At 46.8% G+C, this 18,395-nt stretch overlaps 1 protein-coding gene across 3 annotated transcripts in view; it reads left to right on the top strand.

Moving 5' to 3' along the window:
* The window catches only part of KDM4B (lysine demethylase 4B), a 192,671-nt gene extending 177,905 nt beyond the window's left edge, over positions 1-14,766 (top strand). For 2 of the 3 annotated variants that reach the window (XM_081177635.1, XM_081177636.1), the window contains exons 17-22: positions 207-315; positions 7,737-7,922; positions 8,021-8,185; positions 10,302-10,421; positions 10,891-10,983; positions 11,833-14,766. In XM_081177635.1, coding sequence (XP_081033761.1) covers positions 207-315; positions 7,737-7,922; positions 8,021-8,185; positions 10,302-10,421; positions 10,891-10,983; positions 11,833-12,021 — 862 coding nt within the window. In that variant the 3' untranslated portion in view covers positions 12,022-14,766. The remainder of the gene's footprint in view (positions 1-206; positions 316-7,736; positions 7,923-8,020; positions 8,186-10,301; positions 10,422-10,890; positions 10,984-11,832) is intronic. The other variant, XR_014003632.1, reaches the window with a different exon arrangement.
* Positions 14,767-18,395: the final 3,629 nt, after the last annotated feature.

Raw genomic sequence — 18,395 nt, 5'->3', positions numbered from 1 at the left:
CTTTCTATTGCGAGGTGTGCCAGAATTGTTGCTTCTGTAATAAGTGCTCCTAGATAACCGGAGAGTCGATTAGTCCAGTTTCATTGCTGCCAGTTAGCTCTCTGCCAGGGACCAGCAACTGCTAGCCTGTGGGCCACGTGCTCCATGGACCATGAGTAGAGTAGCTTTTCATTATTATCATTATTTTCATCTTCGTTGTTTTGCAGGTGGGTCCATGTAATCTGTGCAATCGCTGTCCCTGAAGCCCGCTTCCTCAATGTCATTGAGCGCCACCCTGTAGACATCACTGCCGTTTTGGAGCAAAGGTGGAAACTGGTAAGGACCCATCAAAATGGGTAGGAAAAAGGAGGAACATAACTTGAAAAGTGACGCAGGGTGTCAGCCTGCTGTGAGCTCTGGCAGATTTTGGCTTGGAGGTTAGGAGAGGCTCTGTTATGCTGTTGAGTTTCTCCCTCCCCCTACAAAGGGGGCTTTGGTTCATGCTGTGGAGGTAAAATGCATTCATTATTCAGGCCAGAGTGACGGCTCTGAATTGATACACAAGCGATAAATTGTGTGGAGCTAGCTCCTTTATGGATAACCTGACATTTCCAGCTCGCCGTCCTCTTCATTACCCACGCTTGTAACAGCAAATTAAAAATCCTTTTTTTACATGGGACTTGCTTGTACTGCTTAATGGGCCTCCCCAGAGAAATCTGTTAAGTCCTCTGCAGCTGCCATGAGGCTTTACGGCTTGTCCCATCCCTTTGTCTGCTCTGCATTTCCTTGCTGTTTTGAATAGCAGTTTCACAGAATGCATTTGGTCTTGGAGTTTCTGTCTTTTTATTTTTTGCATGAGCCATGTCATTAGCCCTTGTTTCAGGAACCGCATGCACTGGCCCATATGCCAGTTTTAGAATCTAGAGCCTTAAAATGCAAACACGCACATACACACATAAACACAAATCGGGAGTTTCCAGCTGCTCCCAATAATCCCTTCCTTCCTTGGGTGGTGGGATGAGATGAGCAGATCTGAAGGGCTGGTCAAATCATGGTGTTGAGTCTAACTACGGCACTCCACGTAAGGAGCTGTGCTAAACTGCAGCAAACAGAAATGAAGAGGCACAGTCCTCTACATTGCTGCAAGAATCTGTTGAAAGAATCCTTAGCTTAATAGTAGAGCACATCCTTTGCCTCTAGAAGGTCCCTCGTTCAGTCCTCCATTAAAGGGCTCTTATCAGGGTCTGGGAAGATCTCTGTCTGTCTTGGAGAACAGATGGGGTCTGATTAAGGCACATGAAGAAGGCCTCTGATGATGATTGCCGGGTCCAGGTTGGTTCACATGGGGAGAGGCAGTCCTGAAGGTATTGCAGTCCTGAGCCATTTAAAGTTTTATTGGTCAAAACCAGCACTTTGATTCGGCCTGGAAACTGATTGGCAGTCAGGACAGGATTGACATTATACGCTCAAACCGTCTTGCCCCGGTGATCAACTTGGCCAATGAATTCTGCAGCGGCTGAAGATTCCTTCAGAGGCAGCCCCATGTATAATGCATTGCAGTAATCTAGCCTAGTTATTGAATTCTTGCTCAGATTGTGCAGCTCCTCGTGCCATAAAGAGAGAAATAGCTCCCCCCCCCATTTTTTTTTGCATTGAAATCTTGAGTGGGTTAAATAGACCGGGTTTGAATTAGTCTCAGTGGGAAAGCGAATCAGGCAAGACATCTTGCAGAAGATGAGCCCCCTGCCGCAGTTAACTAGCTTAAAAGCTAGAAACCAAGCACCCAAATCCACTGCTTGTTCTCCTTTGCACAGTTTAGCATGCAGTGACAGGAGGTCTTTTAAGGAAACACCCAGGCACAACTGTTTAGCTGCTTCAGGGGAAAAAGTTCTGTGAGCTGGGTCTTGCTTTGAAGCAGGAGCAGATGATGATATAAAGGTCAATGAGGCTTGGGATCTTATGTGGCAGAACAAAGAACTGGGGAGAGGGCAGGAAGAGCATATTGCGATAATAAAGGCTTAAGCAGACAGTTATCTTGAGTTTAGAAAAGACAGGTTTTCTGTCTTCCCTCCATGTAGTGTCACCTGGGACTAGGCCTATTGTTTCCAGAATAAAGGCTGAAAGCTAGAGAATTTGCCCAGGTCTACCCAAAGACTCCATAGCTGAACAAGGAGATGAGGCCTGCTCCCCCTGCTCAAACTCTCAACACTGCAGGTTGGGCTCAGTTGTAACTGCCAAGGGCAGGGCAGGGCAGGGTAGGGTATGTCCACGAACCCCGTGCTTCTGCATTCACCCTGTGCCATACCTGCAAGTTTTTCATCTGATCCAATATCTACATCCTCAAAGCAACAATACGTGGAACATCGTAAGATAAGCATACCATATGGTGGTTATTGCCAGTATGCCAGTTTAGGAACTGAATGGACTTTATCTCCTTTATCTACCATCCATTGGACTTTAATTTCTCTTGATATGTTCTGTTTGCATGATGGTCTATGGAATTACACTTTGTGAGATATTATAGGTTGAATTGTGTTTGAAATAGAAGTTACATAGTCATTGTTACATTGTGTGTGTTGTTACCAAGCGTGTAGAATTTGGCATATGGTTAGCAGCTGTTCTTCCCTCTCCCTCCTTGGGGGATTTTAAGCAAAGGTTGGATGGCCATCTGTCACAGATGCTTTAGCTGAGTTTCCTGCATTGCAGAGGGTTGGACTAGATGGCACATGGGGTCCCTTCCAACTCTTCAGTTCTGTGATTCCAAAGGGCCACTTTGATAAGACATACACACACATACATAGCCTGCTGCCAAGGTTCCATTGACCTCATCACTGTTCTTAGCTTTGGGGGACCAGATTTGGCCCCAGAGTTTCTAGTTGCTGACTAATATTTGATTTTGATGCTGTGTAATAAATGCTGATATGGCACAGTGAAGGAAGACAGCTGTCTTCATCTTGCTATTTCTGTTTGATTCACAAATGTTGTTAGCTGGGCGGTGGAGGGGGTCCTCCCTTTAGTGGGGAGGGTCCTGAGCTGTGGCCCCGCCACACGTCAGGTATCAAGGCCAAGCTCTCCTTTGCCATAAGTGCAATGTGCCGCTTGGTTTATCAACAACACCATTTGTGTGGCTCCTGATTAATGGGGCTTTGCAGGGCCCGCATCTGTAAATTATTTACAGCATACAGATTCGGAATAATTAGCTGTCATCTTCTCTGTGGAATACATGAAATGTAGCTTCCATCATGAGGCAGACAGGCCATTTCTTACTCTTAGCGATGATGGTGGCGATGATACGATTTTTCAACGTGGCTTTACTTCCGGGATATGTTTGTAGGCGTTTCTCCTTTGCTGCCTTCATCTCATACCTTTAAAAGATTTCTGCTGCTTCTTCCCTGGTAACATTTTATCTTGCGAGACTGATAATGGCTAAGGGAGATGCTCAGCTTCTTCCTCCTTGTCTGACTTGTCAGGACGCATTTATGGCAGAGTGAGTCTCCCCCCTCCCCCTGATTTGCTGTGTTGTTAACTTAATTTGCTAGAAAATTGGTTTTGAGTTGCGTGGGTTGAGTGACCGGAGGCGATGATGAGAGGCAGAATGTGGATGAGTGGCTGCTTCTAGATCAGCAAGTTTCAAACGGTGTTTCAGGGAACCCCAGAAGTTTTTCTCAATGAGAAGAAAAGCAGGCAGGCTCACTCCTGGAAAAGAGCTCCTGGGGTCAAGGCAAGTGACATGGTCCAAATAGTAGGGTTGCTGAGTTCAGCGGCCAGGGGTCCAGAGGTGCACAGTGCGAGTTAGTAGACATTTTCCATAGTGGGAAGATAGCGGGGCTGCAGGAATGGAGGTGGAGGTATCTGTTTTAGCAGCGTGTCTCACTTGCAAGTTTCTCAGACTGAGGAACTGAGCTTGGAGCAGTGGCCAGGCTCCTACAGGCTCCTCGGGTCTGGATGCACCAAGAAAAGCTACAGTACAGTGTCTGGCCATTCTAGGGGTAACACATTGTTGTGGCACTCCCAAGAGCTGCCCTAGTCTTTCAGAGAACAAGGAGTCTGGGCCTGGCTAACAGTTTGTTTCCCGTTATCCATTTTTCCCTACCCAGTGTGACGTAGGTGGCGCTGTGGTCTCAACCACCGAGCCTCTTGGGGTTGCTGATCGTAATGATTGGCAGTTCAAATCTGCACGATGGGGCGAGCTCCCGTTGGGTCTGTCCCAGCTCCGGCCAACCTAGCAGCTTGAAAGCATAAATAACACTGCAAGTAGATAAATAGGTACAACTATGGCAGGAAGGTAAGCAGAATTTCTGTGCACTCTGCCTTGCACAGCAGTGTCCCATTGCGCCAGAAGCGGTTTAGTCACGCTGGCCACATGACCCAGGAAGCTGTCTGTGGACAAACACTGGCTCCCTCGGTCTGAAACGAGATGAGCGCTGTACCCCATAGTCTATTTCCGACTGGACTTAACTGTCCAGGGAACCTTTACCTTTTTCCTACCATGTGTTGGGTACCACACACACACACACACACACACACTCGATGGGATTCCCTCCCCCCTTTTCGTGGTTCCGTGTAAAGTCATTTCCGAAACTGCATCTCCCACTTTACACCTTCTTGGTAGTGGCGCCTGCCCTGTGGAACACCCTCCCTTCAGATGTCAAGGAAATAAACAACTATCTGACTCTTAGAAGACATCTGAAGGCAACCCTGTTTAGGGAAGTTATGAATGTTTGATGTTTAATCGTGTTTTTAATATTCTGTTGGGAGCCCCCCATAGTGGCTGGGGAAACCCAGCCAGATGGGTAGGGTATAAATAATAAAATTATTGTTATTATTATTATTACTTGGTTACTCTCTAGTTTTCTTTTAAATTAACCTTTTATGTGCTTGTTTTTAGATTAATCCTGCTAATGCCGTTTAGTTGTTTGCAATCGTTTTTGAGATAGTGTTAGATACCTTCTAGCATGTGGTCTTGGCCTTGTCTGACCCAGCTGTTGCACCCTTGAATGCACCCCAGAATTCCCTGCACAGCCCACATCTTCCAGGGCAGACATGTGGAGAGAGTTCCTGGAAAAGAGGCCCCTCCCAGTGCTGGCTCATTTCAGCTTCAATCAGATCTACATTGGAAGCCATTCCAGTTGTCTCTGTCAACACTGAAAGGTGGCACCGCTTATTGCATTTCAGAAAGGAGGAGGTGGGCTGGACCTTTGGGTTTTGCACCACCCGGCCTTCGTTTGCCCCTGAGCCAGCCTTTGCCGCAACTTGAGATGTAGTTGCTCTTAATAATCTCTGCCTTTCGATCACTGTGCAAGGTCTGTTCAAATGCCATGGTGACAGCTAGTGGTCAGATGTTTGAGAATGACAGGCATGATGGAATCATCTGACCACTAGCTGTATTGAAAGGTATTGAAGGAGTATAAGGAATGTTGGATTGTTTCTTCCAATAATGGGAAGAAAGAAGTCATAGTTCAAGAAGAAACTGGGCAAGCTGAATAAATTTGGGGGGTAAATTATTTTGATGTAGCTATAGGGTGGAACTTTTGAGTTTTTTGAGGAACAATTAGTACATGGAATAAATCTGCTACAGTGGCTGACATGCTATATGAGTAATGTTTTTAGTGGTTGATATGTTTTTGTGTATGTTCCTGTATTGGTCTGGCATGTAGTTTTGTCGTGTTTTCATTTGTGCACATTTTGATACTTCAGTTTTGAAAACAAACACAAAATGCCAGGGTTGGGGGCCTGTTGTGAAGTGTGCGATCAAGTCAGCTAGTCAATACCAATGAAATCTCATTATTAAATTGCCAATACCCAAATCCCTCCCTGATTAGAACCAAGTGCTGATATATGACATGCCCTGTAGTGGCACCTGAAGGGAATCTTCAGCTTTTCTCAGCTCAGACTGCAACAATGGAAACCCAACACGCTGGCTAATAACTCTTAGTAAATATATAATCGGTATGATGTCATTCAAAATACACGAATAAGCCACTTCAAAATAATGTACCGTATTTTTTGCACCACAACACTCACTTTTTTCCTCCTAGAAAGTAAGGGGAAATGTCTGTGCGTGTAATGGAGGGAATGCCTACGGGTGGCGGGGGGGATCTGCTGCAGTCGTGAGCAGAGGATCCATGGTTCCCCTTCCTTCCTTCCTCCGTGGCTCGCTTTGAAACAGCAAAGTGGGAGAAGAGCCACTGAGTGGGGAGGAGAGAGGGACAGAGAGCCTGCTTCTTTAAAGGAGCAAAGAGGGAGAGGAGAGGAGCCTTCTCCCCTTATACCCCTCTTCTTCATTATTAGCAGCATCCTTCTCCACCCACCCCACGCATGCTCCTTGTCCTTTGAGTACTTTTCCTTCCCTCCCCACTTAAACGTGGTTACAAAGCACGGATCCACATGGATCCTCAGGATTTTTGCACTGGGTCACCCCAAATTCACAATCAGATCACATAGCATGTCCATGGCTACATCTTGCACCAAAATAATAACGCACCCACTGTTGCCTGGGGCCGCAGTGGTGCAAAAACGTGGTTACAAAGCATGGATCCACATGGATCCTCAGGATTTTTGCATTGGGCTACTCCAAAATCACTGTCAGATCACATGTCTGTGGCCACAGCATGAACCACAAAAATCATACATCCACTGTTTCGTTTAGAATATTTTTTCCCTTGTTTTCCTCCTCTAAAAACTACGTGCGTGTTATGGTCGGGTGCGTGTTATAGAGCGAAAAATATGGTATATATCATACAACACATCTCACAAATTATACAAGTAACTGCAAGTTGTTATATATATCAAACAAAGGTTCAAACAACCAATGAATAGCGAGGAATTCCAAACTGTCTCTCAAAGGAAGACATCTCTCCAAAGTCTCAAAAGGACAGTGCATCCGGAATAGTTCAACTGTTTCGGAATAAAGTCTTCATCAGCTAGAAATGGAATAGCAAGCAATGAATGACAACAAAACCGAGCAACCTGTATGTAAGATGTACAGTAGAACAAAATATAGAAAGAGGTACATACCGAATAATTATCAATGAAATATGCATATTAGTGAAGATCATACTAGTGGATTCAGTGCTCCCTGGATAATGTAGCTGCTGATGCTTACAACACAAACACATAGAACGTACAAAGTTGACCACAGGTGTTTCACATCACAATTGTTGCAGACAATGTAAAGAAACTTAAAGCAACAGTATGTCAATTCTGGCATTACAATGCAAGATGTAATGTAAAATGACAGACTTAAAATGGAACAGATTTGGATAGTATACAATGGATTTTACATAAAACAACATTCAAATAAAACAATTGAAGTCAGGTTCTGAATTCAACCCCCCCCCCCAGATATTTGGATTTAAACAAATAAGTGGGTTTCTTGTTGACGCAATAACCGCTCAACGTCTTGCCCAGCCCCACGTGTACGTATCTGCCTCTGGGCTGGCAATTCATGGATGAAGACAGGAGACAAGCATCACCCTTCCAGTAAACCCAGCTATATAATACTTGCATTGTAAAGGGGGGCTGAAAGAGCAGGGCCTCTCATAGGTTTACCTCATGGCTGATGTGAAATGTGGCCTAGCCCACACCCTAACAGCAGTTTCATCTGCAAAGCAAATTGTTCCAAGAGATTCGAACACGTGAGCCAAGCTGCAGGTGGAGGCACAAGCATAAGAAGTCAAGTCAAAATTGCCAGAAATGTCCGTGGTGATGGGTAGCTCTGTGCCATGCAGTAACACCAACCTTTATTCCTTCCCCAGAAATGTGTGTACTGCCGGAGGTGGATGAAGAAAGTGTCAGGCGCCTGCATCCAGTGCTCTTATGAGCACTGTTCCACCTCTTTCCACGTCACCTGCGCCCACGCAGCAGGGGTGCCAATCGAGCCAGATGATTGGCCTTATGCTGTGTCCATCACCTGCTTCAAACACAAAGCGGCCAGCCACATGGTAGGTCTCCTCAGTGGTTTATCTCTCTTCCTTCACTCCTCTCTCTCTCGTTTTAAAGAAGCCTAATCTCGTTGCTGTTTTTAATCTGCCGTTCGTAGATCCCATTTTCAAGGGAGGTATCGCTGGCCCAGACAGTGATTACAAAGAACCGGAACGGTCTCTACTACCGGTGCAAAGTGATTGGCGTGACAACGCAAACCTTCTACGAAGTCAATTTCGAAGATGGCTCCTACAGCGACAACATTTACCCAGAGAACATTATTGTAAGTTAGAATAGGCTTCAGGTGGAAAAATATTCTATAGGTCTCTTTGCCATTCTGGAGGGTGTGTACTACTTTTCTGCTTACATGGCCATGAGTCTTGTTTCTATTATTGCTAAAATAAGAATTCTGTCTTCTTGAGTTAGATTTAAAACAAAACAAAACAGAAAAGATCTAGTATGGAATTTATGAATGGCAGAAAAAAAATTGCTTCTGTTGTACCATCCAAGGAAGAGTGGCTTCACAAGTTTCGCTCGTAAAACTTGCAGAATATATCAAGAAGTTTGTGATAAAAGATGGTTTTTATTATATACAGTCGTACCTTGGATCTCGAATGCCTTGGCTCCTGAACAAATCGGCCACTGGACGATCGAAACCCAAAAGTGACTGCTTGGTTTTCAAATGATTTTTGGAAGCCAAACATCTGGCGCAGCTTCCAATTGGCTGCAGGAGCTTCCTGCAGCTATTCAGAAGCCATGCTTTGGTTTTCGAACATTGTGGAAGTCGAACGTACTTCCGGAATGAATTCCGTTCGACTTCCAGGGTATGACTGTACATCGGCTTATATAGGGCCTTGTCCACTGCTCTCATAAATCGGGGCCTGTTAGATAAATGAGAGATTAAAATTGATAGAGGTGTGTGTATTCTCTCTTGCTATATATTAAAATTGTAAAGCCGTAATCTTGCTGCAGTTTGTGTGGCCACCTCCAGCATGGTGACAGAACGGCAGGCAAGCAAACAGCGGAAAGTGGTAGCGAGCTGTTTAAAGTAGGGCGGTGGGCATTTCAGAGTGTGGTTTGGCAAACGGCTTTCTGAAGACCCTCCTCCCTTCTGTTAGACATTGCTTCAGTGGAGAGGTGCTTCAGGTGGGGACGTCTGGGGTAGGCAAGGAGGGAGCGGGGCTGCATCAATAGGGGTATAGCACCTAGATCAAGGGAAGTAATAGTGCCACTGTATTCTGCTCTGGTCAGACCTCACCTGGAGTACTGTGTCCAGTTCTGGGCACCACAGTTCAAGAAGGACACTGACAAACTGGAACGTGTCCAGAGGAGGGCAACCAAAATGGTCCAAGGCCTGGAAACGATGCCTTATGAGGAACGGCTAAGGGAGCTGGGCATGTTTAGCCTGGAGAAGAGGAGGTTAAGGGGTGATATGATAGCCATGTTCAAATATATAAAAGGATGTCACATAGAGGAGGGAGAAAGGTTGTTTTCTGCTGCTCCAGAGAAGCGGACACGGAGCAATGGAGCCAAACTACAAGAAAGAAGATTCCACCTAAACATGAGGAAGAACTTCCTGACAGTAAGAGCTGTTTGACAGTGGAATTTGCTGCCAAGGAGTGTGGTGGAGTCTCCTTCTTTGGAGGTCTTTAAGCAGAGGCTTGACAACCATATGTCAGGAGTGCTCTGATGGTGTTTCCTGCTTGGCAGGGGGTTGGACTCAATGGCCCTTGTGGTCTCTTCCAACTCTATGATTCTATGATTCTATGTCAAGAAAGGAGGGATTGGCCCAGGTGTGGGAGAAGGGTTGGCAATGGAGTTGGCAGGTATGCGGGGTTGGGGAGCTGGGATGGCAGCCGCTTGTATCCTATATTTTGTGTATGCAATTATTTTTAAAAAACCAAGCTGGGTCAGACTAAAGCATTGCATCTTCTTCTCACACGTGGCTAGTCAGAGGCCTGTGAGAAGCCAGCAAGCAGGATCTGCACAAGCATCAACTCTCCCCCCTTGTAGTCCTGGGCTTACCGCCTCTCATACTGCAGGAAGTATGTAGACATCATGTCTGGTAGCTTTATAGCAGCGGTTCTCAACCTGTGGGTCCCCAGATGTTGTTGGACTACAACTCCCATCATCCCTGAGCTCTGGCCTTGTTAGCGAGGGGTGATGGGAGTTGTAGTCCAACAACATCTGGGGACCCACAGGTTGAGAAAGGCTGCTTTATAGCCTTATCTTATCATTTGTGCTTGAAAATCCTGTAAAACGTGTCTGTGGGCGCTTGCCTGATCCAGCCCCTTCCCAGACTTCCTTAGTTGAACGTGTTATGGTGCCAGCCATTTCTGCCTGCTCCCCTCCCTCCCTCCCACAGTCCCTCTGACTTTCTTCCCTGACTTGCCTCTCAGAGCAGAGACTGCCTCAAGATGGGGCCGCCCGCTGAGGGGGAGGTGGTTCAGCTGCAGCTGACGGATGGCATCACTTACCAAGCCAAGTTTATTGCTGCCCAGATCAGCCAGATCTTTCAGGTAAGAGCCCAGCAGTGCCTTGGCCTTGGCCTTCCAGGCTAGATACTTTTACTAGCAGAGAAATGGACTTGCTTCTGGAATTCAAAGATGGACTGGTGACTTCCCTGGAGTGATGTTTCCTGACGAGTGTGCTGCTCCTCCATGTTCTGGGAAGAACCGTGTGTTAGCAAGCAAGCCCTGCCTTTGCTCCAGCTGGTGGATTCAAACAGGGAAAGCAAAGCTGAGAGGGTTATGGCCTTTAAATTGGAGCCATCTTGATTCACGGCGTCATCATTTCCCAATTGGAAATGCATCGCTTAAGAGGAATAGTGCATACAACCAAACAGTGAACAGAACGAGAGCCCGTTTTCTGGGGCTAAGTAGCCTTGGTTAGGTTTAGAAGGAAAGATGGTTGGCTGGCCCCACAGAGGTTGCGAAATGTAAGGTGGAGGTCAGGTTGTCTGATGGCCACTCTCATTCCCTTCTGTAGGTAGAGTTTGAGGATGGCTCTCAGCTGATGGTCACAAGAGGCAATATCTACACCCTGGAAGAGGAGCTTCCCAAGAGAGTAAAATCACGCTTGGTAGGTATCTCAGGGCTACTTTTTACAAAGCTGCTGCTGCTTTGAATTGTTTTCCAGGACAGTTGTTGCTGCAGTGGAGAGAGGTCATGTCTCCTTTCTAGTTACAGTGGTACCTTGGGTTACATACGCTTCAGGTTACAGACTCCGCTACCCCAGAAATAGTATTTGGGGTTAAGAACTTAGCTTCAGGATGAGAACAGAAATTGCGCGGCAGCAGCGGGAGGCCCCATTAGCTAAAGTGGCGCTTCAGGTTAAGAACAGTTTCAGGTTAAGAACAGACCTCCAGAATGAATTAAGTTCTTAACCCAAGGTACCACTATACTGACTTTGCTAAATCGGTTACCTGTTGGCTAGGGGCAGCTTGAGGCATTTTGGCACCCGAGGAAAAATAATTTATAGTGCCCCAGCCACTCTGGGCAACTTCTAACAAAATATACAATAATTTGTTGTTGTTGTTATATCACCATCACCATTGCTGCTGCTGCTATCATCATCATCAGTATTATGTGGTGTGAATGTGGCATTCTTCTTCTTCTTCTTACTATTATTATTATTACACCACCATATTTGTGACTCTATCCATCCCTTGGAGAAACTGCGTGATCAATAAATGGGGTTGTATTCATTCAGAAATCTCATTAAGTGAAGCTTGGGTCCACAAGGAGACGCTTTCACCAATTGCCCACCTCAGGATTAATTCAAGAGCCTTGGTCCAAGGGTCTCCTGCCAGCAAAACAGTGGCTTTTGTGAAATGTTGCCTCCTCTTGCCTGAAAGGGTGCTTGCGTTCTCTCTGCCTGTGTGCCTTCTGCCTTCCTCTCACACCTGTCATTCTCCTCTTGCCCTTCTAGTCGCTCAGCACTGGGGCGCCTCAGGAAGACGCCGTCCTGGGAGACGACTTGAAAGCAGCCAAGCGCCCTCGGGTGGGCAACACCAAGAGCCCCGAAGACCCTGGCCCCAGCCACAACTACTTTGCCATCATGGAGACCCTGCTGCAGACACCCTTCCAGCCAGGAGCACAGAGCAGCACTATGTTCTAAACCCAGAGGAACAGTTGGTTTAAATTTTTTTCTAAAAAAAAAAAAAAAAGACGCAACTTTTTAAAACATCCTTTTTCACATCCCTGCGGAAAGTAATTTAACTAGAAAACTGTGGCGTGTGAGACCCAGCCTTTGTGCAATAACTTGCAAATTAATTATTTTATTCTGTTCTTGGTGTGGACTTCAGAGGAGCTCGCCCTGCTCTGGCCTACCTCTGTTCTTCCTGTTGACGAACTTTTGAGTAGAAAAAACCTGGGGGGGGGGGCCTTAACCTTCCGCACAGAAACTTTGGAAGAATATGTGTCAATGGAGGTTTGTGCAACTGAACATTTGATTCTTTGTTTGTTTTTTTGTTTGTTTTCAGTGGTTAAAAACCTGGAGAAGCGTTCACTCCAGTTTTAAAATCTGTTTTTTCCCCTCCCTTACTCTCTCAATATATATTTTTCTTCTTTCCTGTATTTCTTGAAAAGGTGCTATTTCCCTGACTACTGAAGCCGCCTTTTTGGAATTAGCAATTTATGTGTGTGTCACACACACACACACACACACACACACACACACACACACACACTTTTTATAAAAGGAAGAAAAAAGCAATTGCATTTTAAAAACAAAACAATACAAGCAGCAGCAATGTAATGAAAAAGTGAAGTGTTTCTACTCCCCCCCCCCCGAACATGGCTTTAAAACAAATGAACTCCCCCCACCCTCATTCTGATTTTCTTTTAAAAAGAAAGAAAAAGAGTTGATGCCTGGTTTTATTGGAGGGAGGGCAGGTTTTATTGAAACGCCTCTTTTAAGGGGAGAAAATATGTTGGGGCAATGTTTGTGTTGAACAAAGAAATTTTTCCTTTAGCCGAAATGTTTTATAATAAATGAGAGCATCACAACACAACTTCTACTGGACAGAATTCAGTGTTAACGCTTTCATAAAAGTCATAAAATAGGCTGCCTGTCGCATCACCACCACTGGGGAATTTTGTGTTGGGCGTTTGGAAAGGTTGCATATTATTTCCCTGGCGTTGCGTAAGCAAGGGGTTTCAGTTATGAGGCATAAGTCAATTGGCTGTTCTTTGGCAGGTGATGGAAAGAGGTAGTCAAATGGAACTGTTACCACATTGGGCGAGTGAGTGGGGTTGGGGGTGGTCCTGATTCCCTGTGCAGACGAAGTTACGAGCTGCAGGGGTTGTTTAGCAGGAGCGAGACATGACAGCATGTTTTGGGTTATGCTGAACTGGTGACAGCTTGCTTTTGCTCAGTTCCAGCAACTTCATGGCTAAACAAATCAACCCTTTGGGGGGGTGGGCGGGGGGGGGGGAGAGGTTAGCCTGTACTCTGTATACAGGGTTTGCCACATGCTTCAAATGGTCCCCAGTATGATCTGTACCAAAAATAATTTTGCCCTCACTTCACCGTTTTCTGAGAAGCTCTTCCTTGATTGTGGGTCTGGGAGAGGGCTTCTTCCCATGGCGTTTTCCGCTTCTGGAAACACCCTTTCCTGAGACAAAGGCTTTGAATTTCTTGGGGTTTGAGGAACCAAGACAAGCAAGTTAAAGTTTCCAGCTATATTAGCCTTTGCAGATGTTCAAGCCATATGTGGGAGGTGGGGGGGGGGTCATCCCTCGCCTTGACTTGCCTTTACGCGTTGCCTTTATCATTTGCACAAGGCGGAGAGCCCGGCATGTTAGAATTTCCACCCAGGTTCTGTTAGTGGTGGCAAACATGGCATTCTGTGTCTTTTACGTGGCAGGCCTCGTCCCCTCCCACCCCCTGGGTGTGCATGCATGTCGCATGGCTTAGGCAAAGAAGAAAAGGAAGCATTTAAATGGAGGATTCCTCCAGGAACTTGTAGAATCTTTTCTACAAGATGCATTCCGTAATGGACCCTGCTTTTTACCCTTCCTCACTAATGGCTGCGAATAAGATTGTCTGCCGGGTTAGCGAAGGGGAAGAGAAAGACAGGTAAAGGTGATCTTGGAAGCCCATGAGCTTTTATCTCACAAACATTGTTTCCTTCCCCCCCTCCCCACAACCTTTGCCCCTGGGGGGGGGGTGAAATCAAACTCAAAACTTACCCAAAACAGGATCTTAGCAAGCAGTTTCTAAACTTCCTTGCCGTGGAGAATCAGAATGCAGCTGAAACTTTCCTCTGTGTTGTGTTCCCCTGTCTCACCCCAACACACACAGACACACTTATTTCAAACCCACCCATGTGTGCAGCGGTTCCCTCCTTGGAAGAAGAAAATGGCATAAAGGGTAGTACTGCTTGTATAAAGGACATTTTTAAAGAACAAACAATTTGTGTTGGTTACTGGGTTGCCATAGTTCAAGTCAGTATTGGTGTGTGTGTGTGTGTGTGTGTGTGTGTGTGTGTGTGTGTGTGTGTGTATGTAGCTGCCTCTTTATTTTCTTGATAATCCCTGGGAGGGGAGTGTTGCATTTGTTCAGGACGGGTTGGTTGCAAGAGAAGGGGGCATGGTGGCCTCCACTGTATGGATAAATGCTGACTGAAATATCACCATTGCTGTATTTATTGTGTATATTTAAATTGTACAAAAAAAGGAAACAAAAATGTTGTTCTCCCCTGCCCCCCCCAAAAAAATATTCAGATGGTGACCTTTGTTTCTACTTATGCCGTGAACCTGGCTTTTGTAGAACACTTTTTCTTTTTGTTGGTTGTTGTTTCTGTTTTATCCCCCATCCACCCCACTTCTTCTTTTTCTAATACACTTACCAGTTTTGGAATGTTTTTGTGATCTCTTTGGGGAAAGGGCCTCCGTAGGAGGAAGCGCTAGCAAATCCTCCTCACTTCCTTGCCAACCCTCCCCTCCCCTGAATTCATATTTGCAAGTGGTCTGTGTGTGATACATCTCTAGCTATCTATCGGGGTTTGCTTACTCTTAAAACAATCTGGTTTTGTTTTAGTTCCCCCCTTCCCCCTCTATAATTAATGATGGGGAACTCAGGGATTTCCTTGGGGGGGTGTGGGATGGCCCAGAGTTGTCCCCTCCCTGAAGAGGGAAGATTTCTCTCCAAAATTTTGTGTTTTGTTGCTCCAAACCCAACTATCTTCTTGTCTAAGGCCAAAGTGGAGGAGAGGAGGGAGCAAACGCAGCCATTTCCCAGCAGAGGCATTGTGGCTTCTGAAACTGAAGGTTGCAAATAGCCATTGAACCCTAGTTGATGCAGCCCTTCTCCTGCCTGGATGTGTCCAAGCCCCATTGGAAGCCATCTGAACTGTTGGCTATCTCCACATCTTGCAACAGTGGAATGTGTCATTAGTCCCATTTGTCTGCCCTGAATACCCCACTTATCATTTTTCTTGGGACGGTCCCCAAATTCTAGCACAGCGAAGGAGGAAGAAATGTGTCTGCCCCCTCCATGTTGCTTTACCTGTGCATCATCATAATATAATTCTCATCGCACTCCTCCTTAGTCACTTCTAAACTGAAAAGCCCCCAGTGTAGTTGCCTGTTCCCACTGGGAAAGTATCCCCACCTTCTTGCTCATGTTTGCTCTTCCTTTTCTGCACTTCTTTTCAGCTGCTGTGATGTCCCTCTTGAGACTGGGCAACCCAGACCTGGCCTGAGTAATATGGCTGTGCCACATATCTCAGCTGTTGGATGTCTCTTGTCTCCTCCAACCATGACCCCTGAGTCCTCTGGACCTTGGAAGTTTTTTGGCAGGGAGACTCCTGAAAGCATTGTTCTCCTCGGGGGGTGGGGCAGTTTCCAAACTTGGGAGGTCTCTTCAGACCTCAGGGTGCGGAATCTGACTCCAGCCAGCCACCTGTCGAAATTCTCTGCTCCTCTTGGAGAAGGCAGAGGGCACAACATAAGGCTGCTTGACAACTCCAGTGTACCAAACCAAGCTTGCCCTGCATAAATTCTCTATGTTGACTGCCATCATCTGCACCCTGACAAATAGTTAAGCCCTGGGCTCAGAGCTCGGGCAGCATCTCTAGGCAGGGCTGGGAATGTCTTCTGCCTGAAACCCTGGAGAGTCACCGCTAGTCAGTAGAGGCAATACTGCACTTAAATGGACCCAACTCTGTATAAGGCACCCTGCGCCTACATGGGACACGGGTGGCGCTATAGTCTAAACCACTGAGCCTCTTGGGCTTGCTAATCAGAAGGTCAGCGGTTCGAATCCCTGCGAAGGGGTGAGCTCCCGTTACTCCGTCCCATCTCCTGCCAACCTAGCAGTTTGAAAGCACGCCAGTGCAAGTAGATAAATAGGTAGCGCTGCGGCGGGAAGGTGAATGGCATTTCCATGCGCTCTGGTTTCCGTCATGGTGTCCCGTTGCACCAGAAGTGGTTTAGTCATGCTGGCCACATGACCTGGAAAACTGTCTGTGGACCAATGCCGTCTCCCTCGGCCTGAAAGCGAGATGAGCGCTGCAACCCCATAATCACCTTTGACTGGACTTAACTGTCCAGGGGTCCCTTTACCTTTTACCTTTGCCCTGGGCTCCTGTGACATTGTCAGGTTGTGTGTCACTCGTTTCTCTGGGAGCTGTGCCAAACCTTGAGCAGTCTGGCTTCCTTGTGATACTGTGTTGTGGTCAGCAGAGGGCAAGAGGACCTGTCCCCACACCCTTTTCTCAGGTGAGAAAAACATATATTTAAAGCAGGTGCACAAATCCTCATAGTGATAATGTACATCATCTTAATACACAGTACAACAACTCTCCAAAGGGAGGCCGGTGCTAGTGGCTAGGTGGACTTGCCAATTCTCCCCACCACCCTTAACCAACCCCTCAAGTCATCTTTGTTGGCTTTGCCTTTTCCCCTTCTCTTTTTTTTTGGGGGGGGGAAGAGAGGAGGGAGACACACAAAATCTCTTACACAAGCAACGCCTCTGCCAAGGTGTTGTGTCCCCAAAGGCCTGGGTGGTAGTGGGGCATCACTGCCAGCCTGTCTGCACACCTTGCCACGCTGCAGCTCCTCCTAAAGCACGTCTATTTACTGCCATAATCGGAAGCACCTAAAAGGGAGAGAACGAAAGCCACCCGCTATTAAATATAATTGTCATTGTGACAGGCCCATTGTGGGGTGGAAAATTTGTGCCTTTCAGAGCTGTCTGTGTGATAAAGAGCAGCGGTAAAATCAGAAATTAATCCCCTGGCAAGAGAATGACATGGTTATCGCTGGATTGCTGCTAACAACTTACTCAAGGCATCTCTTTAAAAGAGAGAGAGAATGGGGAGGGGAAAACCTTGCCTCTGTCCCCCCCCCCCCTTCTTGTAGGTAGCAAAGAGAAGGTCGTTTGCTTATTTCAATCCGCTCAGATCTAAAAACAAAATCAGTTTTCTTTTGTTCATTGATACCATGGGGACATCAACTGCTGTTCTGGAAAACAAATAAACCAAAAACCCTTCTCCAAAGAAAGGAAAGGGATGGTCTAATCCTGAACCAGGAGCAGCCCACCAGTGAGGCAAAGTGAAGCCATGGGGGGCAGGTCCAACCCTGTCACCCCAACTGCTGGGCTACTACCAGAGCTTTCCCCCTGCCAGTATCATGGCAGCAGCACAGGTGAGGGTGCAGATGTGGCAGAGGGAAGGAGGGGGCCCAGATCTGTGGGAATTGGGTGCTAACATGTGGATAGGGGGGGGGGGGCATCAGGCAGCCCCGTCATGAGCAGATCTGTCTCCACTGCAGACCTTCCGGGGGGGGGGGGGGACGAGTGCTAAGAGAGGTGGTCTCTTAGCTCCCCGTGTTGGCGGGATTGTCAACAGCCTTGGATCTCCTGGGGAATATCCTCAATCCCAAGCAGGAGTGCCAACTTGGCCCCGCAACCGTGGGTTCCCGGGGGCCGTGGGTGCCATGTAGCGTGCATGGCCCTGGCACCGAAATTTGTGGGTGCCCAGTCCCTCCACGGGGAATTTTGTGGGTGCTTGGGCACCCAGGGAATCGTCACCTCTGCTCCTAAGGAGAGGATTTCACTACTAGCCACACCCTCTTTCCAAGGTTTTGAGTGCCCAAAACTTTGTTCTCTTATAATGGCAATGGCTCCCACCTGAGATGTGCCTGAAATGAGTTCTGATGAGTTCCAGCTGAAAAAAGCCCTGCTCTTCTTTACTACCCAACAGCACTCTGATTTTCCATATTCAGAGAGCTTCATTGTGGTGATTTAAGGGCAAAGAGTGCCCATACAGCAAATATTCAATACACAATCAGCTTCTCAGCCGTGTGCGAAGTCTGCAATGTCATTTAGGGTTCTCTCTTGCATTATTGCCCTTCCACTCATCTGACCAGTTTGTAAGAGCTAGCCAGGAGGGCTGTTCTCTGCCTCCACTCAGAGGCCGTCACAGTTCTGAATGCCTGTTGCTGGAGACACATGGCTTTCTGGTAGTACATGTGAAAAGGATCTAG

Source organism: Podarcis bocagei, assembly GCF_964188305.1.
Source record: "Podarcis bocagei genome assembly, chromosome: 18".
Taxonomy (NCBI): Eukaryota; Metazoa; Chordata; class Lepidosauria; order Squamata; family Lacertidae; genus Podarcis; species Podarcis bocagei.
The sequence above is the reverse complement of the archived record's forward strand: the minus strand, read 5'-3'. Positions and strand labels throughout refer to the sequence as shown.